The sequence below is a fragment of the Artibeus jamaicensis genome, unplaced genomic scaffold (genome assembly GCF_021234435.1).
Source record: "Artibeus jamaicensis isolate MK-2021 breed Jamaican fruit bat unplaced genomic scaffold, CSHL_Jam_final scaffold_474, whole genome shotgun sequence".
NCBI classification, from domain to species: Eukaryota; Metazoa; Chordata; class Mammalia; order Chiroptera; family Phyllostomidae; genus Artibeus; species Artibeus jamaicensis.
Genome location: NW_026522046.1, coordinates 10,888,425 through 10,912,220, shown reverse-complemented (window position 1 = coordinate 10,912,220; position 23,796 = coordinate 10,888,425). Strand labels below are relative to the sequence as shown.

At 40.0% G+C, this 23,796-nt stretch overlaps 1 protein-coding gene across 1 annotated transcript in view; it reads right to left on the bottom strand.

Moving 5' to 3' along the window:
- Positions 1–637: 637 nt before the first annotated feature.
- LOC128626257 (uncharacterized) overlaps positions 638–23,796 on the bottom strand; it is a 55,185-nt gene continuing 32,026 nt past the window's right edge. Inside the window, exon 3 of the mRNA XM_053657729.1 lies at positions 638–1,465. Coding sequence (XP_053513704.1) covers positions 1,225–1,465 — 241 coding nt within the window. The 3' untranslated portion in view covers positions 638–1,224. The remainder of the gene's footprint in view (positions 1,466–23,796) is intronic.

Genomic DNA, 23,796 nt, shown 5'->3' with positions numbered 1-23,796 from the left:
CAGAGGATTCTTTGAAATATAAATCCCATTATCTCAGGTTGCCCTGCTCACAAAGAAATCATTAATCTAGCAAAAACATTTAAGGGTTTATTGAGAACTAGGTAAGGTGTGTTTTAACAGAGAAATTAAGCATTAAAAGTGAATATATCTGTTCAGGGAAGTCAGGGAGGTACCTTAAAGGAAGTGACATTTTATCTGAGCTGGGACATCAATTTAAGGATTGCGGACACATATTCCAAGCAGAAGAAATAGCGCAAGCAAAGTCTTGAAGGTATACAAGTGCATGGTAAACTAATGGTTTAAAACTTCCAGTGGAGCTGGAGCAAGGGGTTCTTTGTAGGGATGAGTAGAAGCTGGGGCGAGAGATACATGATGACCGACTGTACAAACTCATATTGGAAGTTTAAGGAGTTTGAACTTTGACTTAGAAGCTGCAGAGAAGCACTTGGGGTTTCTATGCAGAAGAGTACTGTGATCAGAACAGTGGGAGTTTTATTTTGTTGCTTTTATATATTTTATTGAGTATAACAAAGATATGGAATAAGTACATTTAATTTATTCTGTATCTATATTATTGAATTTGTTGAATTTCACAAAGTGAACACAGTCATGTAACCAATATTCAGGTCAAAAAACACATACATGCTGAGTCAAAGAGTATGCTGATATTCAACTTCAGTAGATAATGCTAAACATCTCTCCAGGGCCTGTCCCAATTCTTATTCCTATCAGCAGTCTATAAAGTTGTAGTTGCTAGTTGTTCCACCTCCTCACCATCCCTGCATTGATTGATTTATTCACTGATTGACTGCCTTTATCCAGGAATATAGTAGTATCCTGTTGTGCATGTCAAAGTGTCATAGTGGAGACAGACTGAAGATGGAGTGGCTAGTTAGAGAACTATGGGAATAATCCAGGAGCAGTATAGGCATGGATCTGCAACAGTGCCAACAGGACACTTGCATTGTCCCTGCTTGTAATCTATTATGCACAACCAGTGAAAAGGACAGATGAATACCAAAAGCCTTTGTGAATCATTTCTCATCATCTTATACACACTTGTGCTTTTTCCTTTCATAAATGGAAAAGATAATTTCCATTTATATGGGATCCTTAATCCCGAAGACCTTTGCAAATGAAGCCAAAGAAATGGAGCCCAGTCCATGTCAATTAGCAGAAGAGAGAAAACAAAAGGCCCAGATGCGTCTCCCTGTTGCTGCCTTGTCAAGAGGATAGGTTCAGGGCTTGCAGGACTTGTGCTCCACCCTCCAGCCTGCACCCAAGGCAGGCTTGTGCCCCAGGGCCATCCTCAGCAGCCACCGGAGAGGACAGAGGTGGGCAGGTCACCCACAGCTGGCAGAGAGACCTGGCACTAGAGCGTGCACTCCCTGGTTCATGAACCCCTTCACTGGGGCAGCTGGCCAGGACCAGGGACTGGAGATCGATGGGAGTCCAGCCAAGACACCTGCAAGTAAGAGAGGCGATTTTATTGTCTTCTAAATAGCTTGACTAATGATGATCACCTGCTATGGGAACAAAATGTGTTTGTCTGTGAATTTTAACCTTCAAATCCAGGTGTTTTAACAGTTTTCAGCAAGTTGTCAAGCCACACAATTCAGAGGACCATTGCTAAGGGGCAGGGTTTGTGAGGTGACAAGGGAGCAGTGTGTGCTCTCCTTCCAATCCAGAGAGAGGCAGCAGCCCCCTTCCCAGCCATGCAACACCCCCTCCTCCCTCCACCTGGGAAACAAGCCCTGCTGGGGCACCTCTTTCTGGCAGTCTACATTCCCCAGACTGACCTCTAATGCCAACAATCCTGCAGGGTGGGCTTCTTGGGAAGGTCTGGAAGCCCCTCAAGCTGGAATTGGAATTGTGAAGAAAGTTTATAGAGGAGGTCTTTTCCTACCTCATTATCATATTGAACTGAAGGGCATTATGAATTAAAGCAAATAAAAGTGAATTTCCTTCTTTGCTTTTTTTTCCAATGTCCATTTTCAAATGTCTCAGCCCAGCAACGTGTCCTCAGCTTCCCTTGTGATCCCTAATTAATTTGGACTCTGAGGTCAGCATCTTAAATTCCCTAAGCAAAGCACCCCCTTTCTCAAACCCGCTGCTTCTCCTTTTGGGTCTCATTTCTTGTCACTGCTAAAAGCAGCATTTCTATTCGATCGCTGATTCCAAGAGGGCTTGTCCTACTCTGCCTCTATGTCCACTCTCACCAACCTCACTCCATCAGTGTCGAACCACATCCCTCTCTCCCAGTGACCTACTCTCCTGCTTCCTCCATTCTGGCTCAGGTCCTCCTACCTGAAAACTTCCTGGACTTCTCGCCTGATGTGGCCATTCTCATGCCACCTCGCACTGAAAGTTCAACCTTTCTCAACATATGTACAGCATTTATTTCCAAATCCTTACATTTCAAATGCCCAGAGTTCATTCCCCAATGACTCCAGAATAAAATGCAAATTCAGTCTTTTGAGTAAATGCTCCCAACTCAACATGCCAACATTCTTCCAGTCCTCCTCCTCATCAAAACTTACGGTCTGGTCAAATGGACTTTAAATTGTATTCTTTGGAACACCAGTGTCTTATGGAAATGCTGTGGAATCTATCTTATGAACTAATGTACGGGGCAGGGGGTTGCTCAGCGAGTAAGCCTTGGCCCCTAATTTCATTATTTTATTGTATTTTATATTTATCATTTATATTTAATATATACACTTATATTTAAATCTCATATAGAAGAGTTTTACTGTTTATGAAAAATAGTAATGAGTTTTAAGCTCACACTCTCTTGTAACTGAAGGTGTTTCTGAGCTCCGAACATTTGATCCCATCTGTGTTTTCACTACTGTGCTTTCCAACTGGCTGAGCTGTCTTCTCATTCTCCCACCCATTCCACATTTCCAGATCCAGAAGCATCTCTTCCAAACCCATCTTAGCTGCATATCTTAAATGCACTAATTTCAGAGTCCTCTTTGTCTCCACCCTGGAGCCAATTCTCCTTTCCACCCCAAGGGAGGGCTGCAGCAACATCTTTGGCACAGTGGTGGGACCAGCTGACTGGCAGGCTTTCATTATCATGCACATGTGGATCAGAACCAGGCAGCCCCCAAAAACCCCAAAAAAAGAAAAAGAAAAGAAAAAGGACTACTTGATGTACTGCCAATTAGGGATCTATACTTCCTCATAGGGAAATTCTTATGCTTCCTTCCAGAGGCAAATGTCACAGTGAGAAAGCTCACTCACAAGGCCATTTAGGGGGCAGCTTTCCAACCAGTCACCTTGATTTCCAACCCTCATCCTACTGCAATTCCTCATGCCCACCATCACATTTTTTGGGGGGAACCATCTTTTGAAAAATGATTCTTGCACCTATTACAAATGTTCCCTGTGTGTGCTTTCGACACTGATTCCCTCCACTTATTCATCCAGCAATCTTTTCCATCCACCTTTCATCTTCCAGAAATCTACCAAACACCTTTCCTCTCAGTGTTTTGGACCAGAACTCGTCACATTTCACTGAACTCAAGTTATTTGGTGGAGTGTGTTAAAAGATCCAGGCATTGTTTAGGTTAGGGAAGATATCTATCTGAGATGCAAAGAGGTAAGGAAGTACAAGAAGATAAAAAGGATTAGACAGGAAACTAAATGAACAGCTGAGAGGAAATGAATCAAATATTAAAGTGTTTTAAAGAAAACTGAAAGACAAAGCAAGCAAAAGGCCTCACTCAAGTCCAGGTGTTCTGGTAGCTAAGATAGCATGAAATAGGAAAGACAAAGATCGAAGCCTGATGCTAAAATATAGGCAACCCAGCCACAGTTTTTCATGGTTCTTCTGGAATAAGTAGTTATAGCAATGGATTTTTCATGGAAAGTCAGAGCTTTTACCTGTGGTGTGGCCCCACATATGAAGCAACAGGAAGTTCTATAATTCTCAAGCTACACACATGAAAAAAGTTATTTCTCATAGAGGCAGCGTATGATCTCATTACTATACTTGGGACTATGTTCAGATTATTGGACCCTTTATACAAACACACAAACAATGAGAAAGGCGAATATATTTTCAACATGCAGCTAAAGTTTTGTCTGCACACTCAAAATAACGTGATACCTTATACTGATGGATCCGTTGAGGTCAAGAGGGAAAATACAGTCACTTCATTCAGGAAGCACTTAAAGTTAAAGGACCCATTATGAAACAGTAAGTTCAGTAAAAATTAGCTGCAATTGTGTGTGTGTAAGTTTATGTACTCAACCAACAGTAGGAAATATCTATACAAGAAGGAGCCTTTGGTTATCATGTCCACCCAGCATGCACTCAAATGTGTTTGCTCTGTGACTCCTGATGGCCATTGGTATTAAAAACAACGGAGCAGAGCAAAGACTTGTTTTCCTATCTCATCTTAGGAAAGATAATGAAAATAATAGAGTCTGGAAAAGACAAAGTACTCAGTGTACATACGTGTGTGTGCTTGTCCACTAGGGGTAGAAAGACACAGAAGCTCAGAAATAAATCACTACCTCTAGAACAAAAGCACATGTAGACTTTGGATAGTAACTTCATTTCTGTAGAAATGAGGCAGTTCATCCATGCACAGAAATTAAAGAGTACGGCAGGAAAAGTGCTAAACAAAATATGAATTGTAATGAAATCTAAAATGTCAGTTGTTCTATTATTGTGGCTTTATGTGATCATTAGGCGAAACAGCCTGGGTAATGAGAGGTCACGGTGGCTAAAAATCAGAGCACTAATGGCTCTAACCTACTGGTGAGAGGCAGTGATCTCAATAAAAGGCAACGCTAATGGAAATAATCCCGCTGAAAAAAGGCTGCCATCTATAATGCACAAAAATAGAGAGAAATAGAGAAACCTTCTCGGTTCACCTAAATATTTATTGTTTCAACAAATACTGTCTTTTTTAAATCAGTTGGGAAATGTCCCTTGCAAGAGCTTGCTTCTATGGCTTCTCCTACTCAGACTCCAACCCTCTAACTTTCCCTTGAGTGACCAAACCAGCCAGTTGTGTCTGTACCACTCTTAGGAACATACTTCAATATGGCAAGTGTAATCAACATGGCCCTGATATAAGAGGCCTCTAGTTAACGTGCAATGAGGCTGCCAAGGAAAAAAATGGCTCATCTATTAGGGCCCAGTATTATCTGAGGCTTAAAAAATATTCAGTCAGCCCCCAAACCTCCGACATGGCCAAAACAGTCAGGAGGCAGCTGCTGCCTCTACAGAGTCACCACTGGAATAGCCTTTCTCTCAAAGCTGCCTTTGCATTTTCTTTCTAATTTGCTTTGGTTTTGGACTTCTTTTTACCTGATTTTGATTTTTTTTTAAAGTGGTAAAGAGAACAAGTTTGCAATTTGCCCTGCACCATGGAAATGATCAAAGGAACACTAGTTTTACCATTTTATTTATTTAATTAGAATTTTCACATGATATAGTCTACAAATGTTAAGTTCCTCAAAGACCAGGATTGTTTAAACTTAAAAAAAAATTATCTCTTATAGCTCTGAGTATAATAATGCAGAGAAGAATGATGGAGAATTTGACATTAAACCTCATCATCTATCAAAATGGCTGAAGGTTCAGGGGAATTGTGTGGGGAACAGCGCCTGGGCCTGGGCAGGTGTGGGAACGTGTGCTGTGCAGTATGAGGTTAGAGCAGATTGTAGGGGTTTCCCCTGGGGACACCTTGTGGGTGGAATGGCTTGCTATGTGAAAAGACAAGGCTAATGGCTCAGGTAACCATGGCTTATGCTCTCATTGCCCTCTAGCTATCCAGATCAATTTATATGGCCTCCGGCCTCCTCTGAGTTGGGTATTAGGCTTTGGTTTAGGACTAGAAGCCTTAATGTAGATAGAATTCTATGACAATGTTTTGAAATCAGGTGTGTTCAGGAGTAGGGGCTATGTTTGGAAGGGAACCTTGAAATTTCCTAGCAAGGAGACTTCATACTGCAAGAGCCACCTGGCTATGCCACACCCTCTAAATACCACCACCTCTGAAATTCTGAAGCCCCCTCCTGCAGGAGTCTGTGGCATCTCTACCTTCAAGGGGGTCCCTGCTGTGACCATCAGCTTGGATGATGAAAGTGCCTTCCACTCAGGTGTGACTGGAGGAGTGAAAATGTTGAGAATCAATCTGCTAGACTATAGGATAATGTTGCTCCATTCCTGTTTCTGAAGCCCAGAGAATAATCTATTCCATGTGGTCTATTGTCCCTCTGCTATTCAGAACACAGCCTTTTAGGATCTCAGAAAAAAAGAGTAGAATTGTAATCACAGGTTAACCAGCAGATACTATAAAGGGAGGCATTAATCCCCTTTGTCTTGCTTTTCAATAGTTCATGAAAACAACAGAGGAGCTACAACAGAAATTCACAAACCAATGTGCTTGCTTTGACTAGCACTCCATTTACAAGCCTATTCGACTCCTGATTCTGCTCTTCTCCCTCACTAAAAATGACCATTTCTCACTTTTATTCCTCCTTTTAGTTGTCCCTTCATCTTATCTTTCTTCTTTCTCCATCCCTCTTCTTCAAAATTACTTCTCTCTGCCTCTTCATCCAATTTACTAATAACCATTTGAATATTAGAGGAATGCATACAATTTCTTTGTGTAAAACTATCATGTGAAATAAACCACTCAAACTTAGACTTTAGAACATTCTGTTAGCCAATTCAGAGATAAATTGAATGTGTTTTCCTATTGTCATGAGGAATGAATGACTAAGAAAACAGCTCAGTGCTTGCCTTCCCTCCTGGTCCCACAGATGGCAGAATCCCAGGGGACAGAAGGATCCATTCTCTCTTTCTTTGCTAAATACATTTTCTTCTTCTCTCCTCTCTGTGCATACCTCTGTATATATTTCACCATTATTTCATCATCATTTAAAATGTTCTAATTTCCCATTCTCTTTCAATTTATCATAATATTGAGGTACATATATATAAACTTCAGTAATTTATATATATATATAAGATTTTAATGTTCAATTCACCATCTTTTTCCTTTGCAGAAAGCACTATACTAAGATTTGCAGAGGATAATTTTATTTTAAGCTTAGACTCTTGTGAAAGTCCTCTGTGCCCTCTGCAAGATATCACTTCCCTTCCCTCCCTCATATTGTCCTTGGTGCTTTCTCCATTATTCAAGGTTTGCTCAAACTATACAGCCTCTGAGAAATGTCCCTAATTCAAGTCAAAATTAATATTGCTTTTCTGTTTATTTTCATAGCACTATGGACTTGTGTTTTTAATTCTCCCTTTCATTGAATCAGTCATCCATTCACCCCTTGTTATGGACTGAGCTGTATTCCTCCAAATTTCTATGTTGCCTGATCTGGGAATGTGACTGTATCTGGAGACAGGGCCTTGAAGGAAACAGTTAAAGTTAAATGAGGTCATCAAGGTGGAGCCCTAATTCAAGAGGACTGGTATCCTTATGGGAAGGGGAAGAGACACCAAGGGTATATGCACACAGAGAAGGTGGTCATCTGCAAGCCAAGCAGAGAGGCCCCAGGAGAATCAAACCTGCTGACACCTTGATCTTGGACTTCCAGCCTCCAGAACTGTGAGAAAATAAGTTTTTATTGTTTAGGCCACCCAGTCTGTGGTACTTTGTTATGGCAGCCCTAGCAGACTAATATACTTAACCAAACATGTCACAGGCCTCCTACATTAGGCCTGTTCATCATGGCCCCTACATAGCACAGTCAGGTACATTGACACATAAGGCCTCACTCCCTGGCCTAAAAGGAAGCTCAACACAGGTCTTTGGTAGACTACAGGTTTACTACTCTGCTGAACTGAAATCAAATCTTGGCTTGAGCTTCACACTGACCCTGGAAACAAGGAAGGCATTTGTAGTTGAGGGATGACATTCCCTTTGCTCAGGGCATATTTCAGCTCCTCCCCCGAGCAGGCATGCTGCACACTTTTATCTCACATTTTCTGCCTGAGCCCTCCTGACACCTGAACTAAGAAACTTCTGAGCTCAGGGGGTATAGTTCATGGTGAAGTTTCTGGCCATGGCCATGGCTGCTGGATTCCCCTTACCACCTGGTCCTCCATCAGCCCAGGAAAGACAATTGTGCTTCATACCGGCTGCTTTCCCTTTCACACTCACCCTGCTTTCTCCTCTGTGCTAACAATTCACTTTGTTTTCACATTTGAAATAGAAGAAGTGAGATGCATAAAACTCACCTCTCTCTCCACCCGCTTTGGCTTTTTACGGTTGACTGCAAAAAACTGTTCAAGTTCAGGAAAATTGATTTCTGCCATTTAAATAATCTAATCTCCACAAGCCTTTTAACACCCAAACAAAACCCATTTAAGGCACAGCAAGATAATTAATATTGAAAATAGTCTCTGTAGGGGACTTGCATACCTGCCTGCCCACATTTCCCATTTAAAGGGAGCACCTGGTTTTAAGTTTATAAAAGGTTTACCTCACCAAACATGAATTCATTTTAATAGGTGTTTCCACCCTCATATTTTATAAACTAATGAACTTAACTGACCAAACACTAATTAAAAATGCATTAGGAAAGGTTTGTATTCAACAGCTTCACTAATATTCTTGCTGATGATTTTGAAACCCATTGAGTCAGAAAATCAATGCCATGGAGTCTATTTTTTCTCTGCCATACCCTCACGCACTGTACCCTCTCACTGGTGCTGATGGGAACTGCCCTGGAAGAGAGAGCTGAGCCAGGAGGAGAAGAAGAAAAGTCATTATCTAAAGGCCAAATGCCACTATTAGCATTGCAAGCAAATTTAAGATGCACACGAGCATAGAAATATCCTTGCCCCTATTATTCACCTTGACTTTTGTGAATTGAGAGCATTCAGTGGAACTGGAGTGAGACCGATAAAAACCCTGCCTGGTGAGAAGCTTTGGTCTCCAGCAATCCTGCAAACACTGCTGATTCCCAACACTCTCTAGTGCCAAAACCCTTTTTCCTTCTGAGAGCTATCTGGCATTGCATCTGTCCCTAAGGCAGAATCTCTGAAGTCCACAGACAGGCTTCTGGAAGCCTGTGATCTTCCTGAATAGGGAATGGATGAGCATGTTTGTGAAGAGAGCATGCATAGCTTTCAAGAGATCTTTAAAGATGACCATGACCCCAGAAACTTCAGCAACAAGAATTGCCGTTTTACTCCATCAGAGGCCCTTCTGCCCCACTCCGTGCTCCAGTCACATTGGTATATTGTCTTTCTGTAGGTGGACAGTGCCTTCTCTACTTCAAGTCTCTGTCCGCACTGTGTCCTGTACCTAAATACTCCCCACCTCCATGGCCTGATTCTTACCCTTTGAATGTTTGATTAAATGCCGTTCTCACTGTTTACTTCTCCAGACTACTCCCCCTAATAATTTGCTTTCAAGGCACTTACCACAGTTTATAAATATCTTTGCAGTTGTGTGACTAACATTTGTCTCAGACTATAAGCTCCATAAGGATAGGAATGTCTGTCTTCTGCATCACTTTATCACTGGAACATTGGAACAGTGGAAACTGGAACATTGTACACAACTTACAATATTTGCTATGTGGATGGAAATTGGCTTATACAGTTCTCTTAATTTTCTGAAATTCTACATTCTACATAAAGAAAGGAATTCTACATAAAGACATAATTCATTTGGGCACTGTTTCTTGTTACCTGGTTGTTTCATCTAAGTCTTGGGTATTCAGCTGACCTAAGAGCTCTTTGGGTAGAGATGGGTCTCTCTCCTTTCATGGTCTCTCACTTGGCCTATTACTAATCTCATATTAGGAAATAATCAGATGCTGTCTAACATCCCACAGCAAGTCCAACAACTTCAGCTCAGTCTGTCCTGCTTTAGTTTCCAATATTGATAAGCTGTTAACTATGTGACCTCTCTCCCAGATTGATCGTCAGCTCTCTAAGAGCCTGGATCTTTCCTTTTCCCCTAAAGCACACTGGGTGGTGCTGGGTGCTCAGAGATTTGGTCAGCTTCATGGCTGATCCATGCAGCAAGCACAGGGTTAGGTGGTCAATAACTGTTTTCCATGAGACCTTCAAAAAATGTGTAAATGGGGGAAAATCAAGGCTTTTTCTGATCTCCTTGTTTCCCATGAGTTGTAATTTCCCCACTGCAGAGATGAAGAACACCACACTAACCCTCACTGAGCAATCAGATTTGACACCTGTTAGGGCTCCTGACCCCCACTTCTTAGAGATGCATTTTGACTGAATCACATGTCCCAACTACATTTCTTCTCAGTTAGACACCTGCGGTATGAACTACAGAGATAGTATATACCTATTTCATTTACTACCCAACTGCTGTTCAACTTCAGGATGAGCCCATCCATTTAATAAGGCATTAGCCTGACTGACTGTGGGACATGTTAGAAAGAGGAGGATCAATGTCCTGGCTGGTGTGGTTCAGTTAGTTGGAGCACTGTCCTGTGACCAAAAGGTTGTGGGTTCCATCCCAGATCCGAGTGCTTATGATCCTTCATCTGAGCACATAAAGGAAGCAACCAATTGATGTTTCTCTCTCACATCAATGTTTCTCTCTCTCCCTTCCTCTCTCTATAAAAACAAGGAAAAATGTCCTTGGGTAAGAACAAAAAATTTCTTAATAAAAAAAGGAAAGAAAGAAAGAAGATGATCAAGAAGGATTACTGTACCTGGATGCCCAGAAGCTCAGGCAATGGGCATATTTCATAACTCAATCAACAAAGACCTGAAGGTGGCATTTGTCCCATATCATTATTTATAATATAATCAGGAAGGCAGGAGCAAAACTCATGGGGTTTGTGAACCACAAGAGATTCTCTTTAATATCCCGAGAAAGAAGGCAGTTTGATAGCAACTACAAAATTGGTACTGTACTTGGGCCTTCTCGGATTACAGACAGCTACCTCCTCACTTTGTCCTCTTAGGGCCACCCTTGGTCTGTGCATTGTCGGTGTTGCAACTGCCTCTTTTTATAAGGACACCAGTCATGCCGAACTAGGGCCCTCCCATATGACCTTATTTGACTTCCATTACCTCTATAAAAGCCCTATCTTCAAATAGTCACATTCAGAGGCATTGGAGATTAGAACTTAAATATATAGATTTGGATGAGACGTATTTCAGTCCATGACAATACTGTTCCTTGGACTGACATCCTCTCCTCCAAAGCAGCCTCTCCACACATCCAGCACTTTTCCCCACCTAAATCAAACCTTGACCAGAAATCCTTCTTGAACACAGTTCTGACCCCAGCATCCTCTTGCTTAAAAACTAACTCCAAATTGCTTACAGATTATAAAATGAAGTCCATCTTTTATCTGGACACATGCAACTCTTTCTGGTTCTGGTCTTCTATGTTTCTCTTCCATTCCAAAGTTAATAAACTCCTCCTTATTTTTTGTACAGGTTTCTCACTTTACAGGCTTGGGCTTCAATTGAGAGCTTCCTTCTGCCTGGAATACACGGTTCACCTCTGCCCCACGCACATCTGTGCCAGCCTTTCCCCATGCACCACCGCCCTCTAGCACATTGTCATTGGTCCCACCTTTCTAAATCTAAATCCTATTCATTTTTTAAAGGATTCTTAAAATTTTCTTTCTCTAGTAAATATGTTCTGGTACCTCCCATAAAAACCAATCTCTTCTTCTTTAAATTCCTATTTTAATCAATCTTAAAGTGACAATATAATGAAGAAACAAATACGTTCTCTTCCCTGAAGACAGGATCTATATTAGTTTCCTGAGGCTACCATAACAAATTACCACAAATTTGGTAGTGTAAGTAACAATGAATTTATTCTGTCACAGTTATGGAGGCCAGAAGGTTGAAGCCAAACCTCCCTCTTGAGGTTCTAAGGTAGAATTAATTTCCTTCCTCTTCCAGCATCTGATGGCTGGTGGCATTCCTTGACTTATGGCCACATCACTCCAATCTCAGCCGTGGCCACACTGGCTCCTCTTCTGTCTATATCAAATCTCTCTCTGCCTTCCTCTCACTGTCAGTTGCAGTGCCCACCTGCATAACCCAGGATTATCTCTTCAACTCAGGATTCTTAATTATACTCACAAAGTCTCTTTTTCCAAATAAAGTAACATCACTACTCTTTGGAGTTAGAACACAAACATTTCTTTTGGGGAGCCACCATCTAGCCTGCTACAGAATTTAAGTCTGATCCATCTTTATATCATTAGCCTATCTAACAGTGTCTCACATAGTAGGTGTGCAACAAATATTCATGCTATGGATGAATACCTAGTAATCTGTCTGTTTAGTCCTAACCATTGACAAGTTGTTCAGGGAAAGAACAAACAAATAGTCTGAAATAACACAATCAATGGATTGCTTTAGTGTTGCCAAGATAAAGATTTTAACTATTGTTGATGCAAAAGAGAAGAGACAATTGGTAGATTTCTGGTGTAAGTTTCTAAGCCAATAAATTACTTACTAATACCTTTTATATCTTTCTAAATTCTTAATTTAGACACTTTCCATACTTTAATCAAAGAGAATTCTTCTATGTTTTTATTAGGATTGTCTGTTTCAAGTGTAACCCGTGTACGTCAGTGGCAGGCATGTTGAAATGTCATGGCATTATGCTTGCACCAAGTCAAATGAACGCCTATTGTTTTGATTTCACATGTTTCCTAAGATTTCTTGCAAATCACTGATTATATATTCCTGTTAGTAAAGTGTAGCTCACTTATTATTTAAAATATGCCATCATTCTGCATGAAATCATCATTTATTTGTAGACAGATATTATAAACAGTATATATTGAAGCTTATAGTACATGTTCAAAAATAAATAAACCTACTTATCTTAGCATGGCTACATTTTTGCAATGTACAAAAGACTTGTTTAAAATAATATCTTAAGGGGGGCAGCACTTATGCTTTTCAAACTGCATTTCCGAGCTGCATTATCACATTAAACCATATAACAACCCTAAAATCAAGGTAAAACCTGCTTTATGCAAATATCTAATCATGCCAGGGTTCTTTTCAGAATATACTCTTGTAATGATTAATAAAATCCCTTTCAGAAAATAAACATTCATCAGGACCTACAAAGATCTTTTCTTTTTCTCCCTGTACAGCTTGCTAAAATCCATGGTTTCTCTCCATTCGGTCTCAGGTTAAAAGACTAGAATAAAGCAATAGAAAAGATATATCTTGGGAATAACTGAATAATGATTTTTAGTGTTAGAAAAAAATCTTAGAAACCCTGTAGGGGGTTGACTTAGTTGAGACTCAAAGGGGCTAGGTGACTTTTCCAAAGTCAGAAGGTTCTTGGAGAGTCAAGACTAAAATTCAAGTCTCCTGATTCCCAAGTCTGTGAGTTATAGTCAGAGTTCTCAGTCAGGGCACTTGGTCAGAGTATCGCATGGAGCAACCCAGGTGATGAGACTTTATAGCTCTTGTGTATTATTTAGGTTCAGGAAGAGGAAAAACCCAGCTGCAGGGAGCTCCTACCTGCTGCAATAGCTGCTTATTAGTGTCTCCTCACAGCTCTGTTCATTGATGTTACATCAGCAGTTTGAGTGGCTGGGGTGGGAGAATTTACACCATGAAAACCAGCAAACACTACAGATTTAGCTAGGCCTGTATTTGGGGCAGGTGGGGGGGGAGCAGTAAGGATAACCAAACACACAGTAAGAATGGTGTTCACCTTTGATCTTCCATACACATTGGAAAGGAACAGGACTAAAATATTATTTTGTGTTCCTTAAGATTTGGACATGAAATTAAATAATAACAACAAGAACAGCAATTATTTTTTACATGTTTACTATGTACCAGGCTATATGCTCAGGGTTAATTCTTTATATGCTTTAACCTTTAAATGTGCATAACAGCCTTTTCAAGTGGGTTTTCTTATTACCCCATTTACAAATGAGAAACTGAAGCCCAGAGATGATACATAATTTACTACCTTTTGCTGATAATAAGTGAAAGAACCAGGCTCGAAAACCAGATCTTGCTCCAAAGTTGCTGTTCTGTCCCCAGCATCGTGCTGCCTCTGAAACTAACTCTGCAAACCATATTCTTTGAAATAATAAAAACTGCCAGCTACTGTGTCTACCAGTGCCAGATGTTGTGCTAGACAATGTATAAATATAAGCTATTTTGTACAGTGCATATTATCATTGTGTATCATCCTGATAAGCTGATGATCAGAAAGATTGAGTGATTTGTTCTCAGTCCCAAAGCTAAGAAGTGGTGGGTAGGATTCAGACTAGGCCTGAGCATGCCAGACCTCTCGCCTTCCCAAGCTGCCTATGCAGCCTCATAAATTGACAGCAACTCAATCTAATAACATTTAGTGAATGTGACTAATAAGCCATAGTTGTCACCTCTCCAAAGGGGTCATCTTTTGGTTTTTATCTACTTTGTCACAGGCAGTTTTGATGGATTTTAGACTCCTATAAGATTAGGTAGTAACAACCTATGAGACCAGAGGGGTTGAAATAAAACAGCTGGATAGAGTGACTGTGAACATCCAACTTTCATGACCATGACCCAAGCCTCCTAAAAACCAGCATTGCCATTAATAGACATTTGTTTTTACTTGGAATCATTATAAAAGCAAACTTTTTCTCTTATTTAAAGAAAAGCCTCAGCTCTCAAGCCAAGAATGAAAATGGTTTTAAAACTCTCATGCTCCCAAATGGCTTGAGGTCAAATTGCATGACCCAAAAGAGCAAATGTTTTGAACTAGAATGGAAAAATAAACTTTGTGCTTGTGATCTGTCATTGTTTCCTGCCTTACTCTACTCCAAACTTTCAGCTGGTATTTTTAAAGTAAAATGGAAGCTGAAAACTCACACAAAAATATAATAGGAAATGTCAAAAATTGTTGTGATTGTTAAAAATAAAATCATGAAAACTGATATGACTAGTTAGAATGCCAAGAAGGTCCCAAGGATTTTTAAACCCAAAATAAGTCATTCAGTGTCCAGTGGACTTCAAGTCTACCTTTTTAAACTATTTCAAGCACCTGGAAATTTTGCATGCCTATATTTTAGCCCCACATGGTTCCCCAGACTGTGCAAGGTGCCTGGGAATGAATGAGAATATGGGGGAAAGCAAACACCCCTCAGTAACTTACAAAGTTACTATCACAGAAGATAAAGCCAATAACCTCAAAATCACTGTGTAATAATTACACACTGAATGGCATGATCCTGATTCTAAGTGCTTTTACTATTAGAAAAGTGATTAGTGTGTGTAGCCTGTGTGGGCTGGAAATGCTTTAAGGAAAACAAGCAGAGATAAGAGTGGGTGAGGGTAGCCTTTGACTTAGTCTTTCATGAAGAATTCCATTACACAAATAGTGAGGAAGCCATTTAAGCCATTCTGATTGGAAGAGAAGGCAGAACCAAAGCCCTGGAGATGGGAATGAGCCTGAGAATGGCCCGGGAACATTTCTCAGATGTTCCTTTCAAAGTGATAGTAGTAGTAGAGAGGGAGGGAACGTGAATCCAGTGTGAAAGTCCCAGCTGGCCATATAGGGGAGTTTGAGCTTAAAATTGTTGAGGAGGAAAATTTTTCTCAGCCCTCCTGGATTCGTTTGGCTGCCCTAATAAGGAAATTGACATGAGACAGATTAACAGGAAAAAAAATCAAATTTAGTGTCGTGCATGCTAGAACTCCCCCATACAGGAGAGGTTTCAGACAGAAGGGTAAAGTGAGGTATATATGACATTCTGAGCTAAGGAATGAGGTAAGGGGTCTCAGGCTTCAGAGGGGAGAGGGTAACTCGAAAGATGACAAAAGGAGCAGATGTTCAGTAATTAGATGTTTGCCCTGCCATATAGATAGGTCATAAAAAGTTATTTCTGATAACAACTTATATTATGGGTAAGATCCCCAACTTACATTCCTCTAAGTACTTAAGGGAAGGGCAGAAGTTTCTCCTGAGCCCACAGATACTGATCACCTTCCATTCAAAATAATTCACGTGCCAAAGTAGCACACCTTGAGGAGGCCTATTCTAAACCTCGTCCAGTTGATGGGGTCTGTGACCCACTCTAAGTATCCGAGAAGCGATAACCTGATGGAAGTGGTGATTTAAGACAACTTCATCTCCTGCCTCTGCCACTCCTTGCGTCTTCATGTGAGTCTCTCACTGCTTCCCTGCAGCTCCTGGGACAATCCCAGCTGAGCCAGCCCTTAGGAGCTTCAGCAGCTGGAGTAACTGTACCTTGGACCAATCTATGGATCTCAGCAGTATTTTTCTTTACGTTCTCAGTGTGCTAACACCAAATTTTCAAAATTTCCTCTAGTGTGCCAAAAGAAGGTATCTGCTGATCACTGCTGAGTTTCTGTGTGGCCCTCCATACTTGGAGTGCCCACTAGCTATGAATCCTGAAGCACTCATTTTGCCTTGTCATCTCCCTCTGCAGAGGTAAGATGATGTTTATGTCATAATTCTTTCGGAGTCCAAGACCCTGCAGCTTCATGTGCTTCTTCTAGGGTAAAGACTGCCTGCATCCGCTACCTCTATACTTGTCCACCCACTGGACTCCTAGCCTGTGATTGCTAATGCCTATCATATACCTGTACTGTGACTACGAATTTTAGCCCTAACCCGAATTTCAGATCCATTTCACCTAAAAAGCCAATTTGTCGCTTTGTTACCCTAATGAACATCTAGTCATCTCCCAAGTCTCTGGTAGATGAAAACCTTTTTCACCCCCCTTCAATGCACCCTTCAATGTAGACTTCTTCTTGTCCTCACTAGCCCCCCCCATACATATTTCCATGAGGTCAAGGAAAGTTGGACTACAAACATGTTACATGTCTATCTCCTTCAACAGACTGTGTGCTCCTTGAGGACAAGGACATGGGAGTCTCTTCCCTGTGACCTTGGCAACTCACAGAGGTAGAGGGCAGATGCCTCAGTGGGTATGTCCAGAGTCAGTTTATAGTTCTTTCTTCCTCTCCACCTGCTCTGGATTGATAACTGCAATTAGTCAAACTGGAGCAGTTTGACCCCAGACTTGTGAAGGAACAAATGGAAATAGATATTCCAGCGTAGCAGGAGACTACATTTTACACACTGCCTTCCACTAAGATGTCAAGTAGATAAAAAATGGCATGCAACAGTATGGGTTTACCACTGTGTCAACAGTTATTACATTGTGTTATAGTTTAATTATCTGTCTCCTTATTAGAATCTCAGAGCTCTGGCTTGTTCATTGCTGTGTTCCCATGCCCATCTCAGTACCTACACTGAGGATGAATCCTGAGATCATCAGTGGCTCTGTGTTGAGGGTCATTGTCCACTCCCTGCCCCATCATGCACTTGCCCCTCGCCACCAAGAATAATAGGGAGAAGTATCAAGCGATACTGAGGGTGGAAGGGTATGAACTGACTAAAGCCTGTCCCCAAATTGAGACATGTGCACCCCCTTGAGGCATTAAGTCCAGGGATAGCTGACCTCCTATTTATAGTCAGCATCTGGAAACATATTTGATTTTAAGGAGGAAGGAGCATCTTGGAAAAGAGAGCTGCAAACTTGAGAAATCTCGGGTTTCCACTGAGTGCTGAGATGGGAATGGCACTAAAGAAGGGGGCAATCTAAGACATTGCTTAAAAGAAAAGGATATTTGGCTCATCTCCCAACTGCAAAAAATGCAAAACCCCATCAGCCTAAAGAAACATTACAAGTTTATGGTGCAGAAATAAGTAGTTTGTGTGTGACGCATTTCCAACTTATGGCAAGGCAGCTATTAGAATGGAATGCTCTCCAATGGATGGAACCAGATTAGACTCCATTGCTACCAGCCAAACATGGCTCAGGAAAATTGGAAATTGCATGCAAATGGAAAGTGATTAGTATTACTTCTTCTCTTAAACTCTTCCAAATGGGAAGGTGACAGGACTCTAGTTTGCAACATACTATTAGAAAAAGCAGACATGTGCCTGGGTTGTCTTTTAAAGATGTTGCTTTCTTTTGCATCTTTCCCCAAATAGTGTTAAATTACTTATTTATTCATTTATTCATCAACATTAATTGGGTACCTTCTAGTGCCAAGCAAAGGGCTCAATCTTGCAACTCAAAGATAAACAAAAAACCCTTATTCTCAAAGAGCTCACAGACTAGTGAGGGATAAACTTGAATAAATAGTTAAAAATCACAATAATAGAGATGCGCTCAGTTGCTAGAGAGCAAAAGAGGCAGAGCTGGCTAAATAAGACATTTTTTGTTGTTGCTTAGGGGAAATAAGATGTCTGGTAGGTCATATTTTTTGGTGGAATTTGTTATCATGGTGAGTCCTGAAGTGTATGCAAGAGTTAGCCAGGCAGAGGAAGGTTGGTGCACAGAGGCATGAAGGTGAGAGAAAGTCATGTTCCAAGAGAACCTCAGCTCTTCAGATGGCAAAGGGGAGCAGAAGAAGCACAGGATGGGGAGAGGCAGGGATGAGCTGGCTCCACAACCCAGTTCAGGGCAGCTTGAAATTTCTGTTTGGGATATAGTCTATTTTTATTTGCTCGCTTTGTTTTTGTTGGGGAGAAGGGAAATGGACAGATAACATTTTTAATCCCTTTAAGTATCTGTGCTTCTAATCTCATAGATACCAAGCTGCAAGGGATCTTAAAGATTGTTTAATTCAGTCTACTTATTTTACAGATGAGGAAACTCATCTCTACCAAAGGTTAAAAGACTTGCTCAAGGTCATATAAATAATGAAAGCAATAGAATCCACTTCTGTTTAATATCACGACCTTTGAGTATGTGAGAGAAATTCAGGAACCAACCATGTTCTCCCAGTGTGCACCAGTTTTCAGAAAACTAATGTCTTCCATTAAATCTCAATTCATAACCTTTCACTTTATGTGCTGCCCTTTGCCTAAATTCTTCTCCACATTCCAGGGTTATTGTCCCTTTGTAGGCCATGAAACATCTTTCTGTCTCTACCCTGCAGGAGTCCCTTGGCATATGAAGAGCATAGGCATGAATCCTTCCCACCCATGCATGGCTCACAGGCACATTTGGTCAAGATGTTGGGGTGCTGGGGCTGTATGTGTTTCAGTCCTCATTAAAATAATTTTGCTGTGTTTTTTTAAAAAATGATGACTAATTTTCTCTGATTTAAACAGTTCCTGGAAATATAAGACTGAACAACCCCAGGAGTCCTCTGAAGCATTTCTGTCCAACCGGAAATTTTACCCTTTTGTTCAGCCCTCACATTCTCAAACTAGAGATTCGGTCTATCAGACATGCAAGTATTTTCCGACCTGACTTTCTTCTTTTCACAACTTTGAGGGACATCCTTACTAGTCTTCCTAAAGTTTGGCACCATACCATGGTCATCAGTAAACGGGAGTCAAAATATATATATTTCTTATTTTGTAAATTGTATTTTGAGGAAGTGACTCAGACAATGGAAAGCTTTAGCCAGTCTGGCTTCCTTTGACAAATCTCATATTGGAAACATATCCAGTAATGGAGTGTAAAAGAAATCCTCTTGGACTGATGTAAAAGTGTTCTTGTTTTCCTCAAGAAAAACGGCCAGAACTTTACTGTTCATCATTCTTGAGACAGCAGCTGTGGACTTGACCATCAAAACCTGACCACTGCTTTCATCATGTCATCTCAGCAATGGAAAGCTGGAGGATTTTTAATAATTATCCATGTTTACACAGAAACTTAGGTTATTTCTTTGAGCATTACCTAACACCCTAAGTAATCAAAGACTGTTTGTAGAATAAATGAAGAGTCAAGAGGAGACTTGTCAGGCTTGAATTCTCCTGACGCAGAGGTATACTTAAAAGCCTAGCACTACAAACATATTCCTGAGACTGTAGTTCTGCAAAACATGTCTCTTGAGATCAGGGTATAAAGTTGTTACCATGAACTCATCGGATACTCGCACCACATCAGATATGAGAGTCAAAAATCTGTGGTGGAGACAACATAGGTGTTGTTTTCGGACCTATTGCCCATAATTGCCCCACGAGAGAAAATGATATGCTGAGAGTTAATATGCTTATGCTCCTACCCCCTGAGACTTTGTTCCCTGCATTTAGAAAGTCCTGCAGGAAAAGCTTTTGTTGGCTCCTTGGGTTGGTTAGTAAAATGGAGTTCTTTAGGTTTTCCCCTTAGACACTTTGCTCAAGAAACCAGGTACTAATTGAGCAGTTAATTTAGAAATGTGACTCCCAAAACTCTCAATGAAAAAGTAATCTCTTGCCTGGAAGATTTCTACTAATACCTATATTTAAACTTCAGCCAAGATCTAGGCCTCCTACCAGGTTAGAGACATCCTCAGATTATTCTCAAACTAAAGTCATGCAACTGGGCATGAGCATACATGTAATTTAATACATAGTGGCAATTAATACAGTTTAATACCCTATGGAGCCTATGTGTATTTGTAGGGGGCAGGGTTGGGGCAGGAAAAACAGTGGACAATGAGGTTGAACCATAAGGTGGGTGCAAGATCACAAAGGGCCTCAAATACTGTATAAGTAATTGGGGGCAAACCATTCCTGCCTTCATACGCTCCCTGTTTCTTAGTCAATGTCATCAGAGTATCTGACAATTTAGTGTTCTCTCATTTATTTGTGTGCATCTTTCCCTACTAGACAGTAAGCAACATGAAAGCAGAGCCTATATCCAAGTTGCCTTCTTTTTGTCCAGGGCTAGCAAAGTGAGCAAAGTAACTATTTCACAAATATTAGAGAACACCATTATCATTGTGTGACTCAAAACAATGATTGCTTTTGAAGAAAATCAGTAAGGAATGACTGAAGAGCCTGAATATCTGATGGGATGGGGCAGGTTTTAAAGTAAACCAGAAAGTGAATCTTCACTAACCTCAGGGTACCTCTGTCACCGTAAGTAGTTCTTTTCTGTCATGTAGGATGTATAGCAAAATCCCATACAGTAAACACTATTTGTTCATTGACTTTTAGATTAAAATTAGATCAAAATGGAAGCTAATGGATTTTTCTGTGTCCTTGTACAACCAGCTCCTAAGAAGTGCAATTAGTCGGATTAATCCTATGAGTCAGTATGAATTTAATCTATTTTATACTCTAAATCAAATTTCATTCCATATACTGGTACAGGATTCTCTCAACTTTGTGAAATCAGAGCAGACCTTATAGACTCTCTCCCAGAAACTGTTTTAATTCATTCCCAGCTCAGCTAAAACAGAAATAGCCAAGTTCCATGACTTTTTCATATTTGGGATTTTTGCTGTCAAATAACAAACAAATAATAATAACAACAATAATATAATAACAATTACAACTACTTTTGAGCACCTGTTATCCATCAGGAACTTTGTTAAGTGCTGTAGAGTAAGAATATTGTTCTTATTTCTAGATGGGAAAGCTGGTCTCAAAAAAGTTAAAGAATTTGAATAAGACAAGCTTGTAAATGAGGAAGCCAGAGGTAAATCCCTCAATCTGTCCACTTGTAATGTTTAGATTCTTCATTATGGCACTTCCTTTTTTGTACAAATGTATGTCCTTTATAACAAAGAGCTCTCTATTCAAGTCAACAAATATGGTCACTATTTAGTATAGGTCAAATCTCAATGAGGATACAGAAAAATTCACAGGCCCCTGGCACCAAGAATTTTGGTATGACCATGAGGAGTGAGCTTGTTTGGGGTGATGTTATTATAATGTTATATGAGTCATTTGGCTAATTTGAGTTCAAAGGGGAGCTGGAATTCGAGAGAAATAAAGAGGCATGTGGAAAAAGAACAAGTATTTTCTTTGGTGCTGCCTATAATTTAAAAAAGGCCACAATCCCATCAAAAAGAAAAATAAACAAATCTTTCAGGATGTACCAGATAAATGACAACCTGAAAACATGTGTTTCTTATGATCAGCTCTAATATACTTCCCCTGATAGACAGAGAATAGAATTAAGATTGGAGAAAAAGAGAGAGGTGTGTGTTGGGGGGAGGTTCTTATGTGTGTTCTCAGCATGTTTACATGGTTAACAGTAAATTCAAAGAACATCTATGCAGATCATATCAGTGGCAGACTTGAGGCCAATATCAGCTTTTTATAAACTAACAGACCCAACCACATTCATAAAAATTCTTTACATTTGTCCAAAATTTTGCAGTTTTGTGATATTCCCTTTCTTTGTATTAGAACCCATTGCTTCTTATTTATATTTATATTTTTCTACATAATTTAATCCAAAAATTTTAAATTTGAATTATTTTATTGTTGTTCAATTACAGTTGTCTGTTTTTTCCTCCAAATTCACCTCCCTCCCTTGCTTCCACCCTCCCCCTTGGTTTCGTCAGTGTGTCCTTTATAGTAGTTCCTAAAAACACTTCTCCCCACTGTCCTCTCCCCCCTCCTTTCTGGCTATTGTTAGATTATTCTTAATTTCAATGTCTTTGGATATATTTTGCTTGCTTGTTTGTTTTGTTGATTAGGTTCCAGTTAAAGAAGAGATCATATGGTATCTGTCCTGTACTGACTGGCTTGTTTCACTCAGCATAACGCTCTCCAGTTCCATCTATGCTGTGGCTGCGTAGCTCTTTCTTTCTCTCTCTCTGCTGCATAGAATTCCGTTGTGTAAATGTACCATAGTTTTTTGATCCACTCATTTGCTGATGGATACTTAGGTTGCTTCCAGCTCTTGGCTACTGTAAATTGTGCTGCTATGAACACTGGGGTGCATAGGTTCTTTTGGGCTGGTGTTTCGGGGCTCTTAGGGTATAATCCCAGCAGTACACACTTCTCCAAGAAGGACATACAGAGGGCCCAGAGACACATGAAACGATGTTCAACATCACTAGCTGGCAAAGTGATGCAAATTAAAACCATAGTGAGATACCACCTCACACTAGTCAGAATGGCCAACATAAACAAATCAACAAACAACAAGTCTTGGAGAGGATGTGGAGAAAAGGGAACCCTAGTGCACTGCTGGTGGGAATGCAGACTGGTACAGCCACTGTGGAAAACAGTACAGAAGTTCCTCAGAAAACTAAAAATGGAACTGCATTTTGACCCAGCAATAGGGTCAAAGACTGAGGGTCAATACTGTTGGGATTATACCCCAAAAAATTTTTTTGAAAAAAGAAGCACAATTAGGCAAAAGAGCTCAGAACAAAGGGTCAAGAAACTGAGATTCAAGTTTTGTTCCAGAATATTCTAGAGATGTGACCTTGGACATTTAGCTTAGCCACTCAACCTGTATTTTTTTTCTTTCTAAAATAAGGTGATTGTAAAGTATGATAAACTCATGATTGATTAAATAAATGAAAGGTAATCACATAAAACAAACATATTAGAAAGCATTTTTCTATCATAAAATAATAAACATCATTAAGGTACTATTGTTATTTATTGTTTAATATGAAACACATTAATCATCCCCAAATTAATATCTGTCTCTCATTCAATAGAAGGATTTAAATGATGCTATAAATAATTCATAGGGATTTTAACTGCATTTTCCATATCATCAGAACACAAGAAAAAATTAAATATACAAGCACGTCTATGTTACTGGCACTATATATTATAGAAAGTCTTCTCCTACCCACTACACCAAAAAGGTGGGGTGGAATGTTATTTCCAATGAGATTCTTAAGGTATTTATCAAATATCTGGTCAGAATTTTAATTTAAATTTAAAAAAATTTAATTTTTATTCAATTTTTAAAAAACTTTTAACTCTAAGTTACCAACTGCAATTTCTTAGTTTATAAATGCCTAAATAGAATGATATTTGAAAAGAAAATAGCGCAGGATAATATTTAAGGCATATCACTTGTGGGATACAAAGCAAGCCT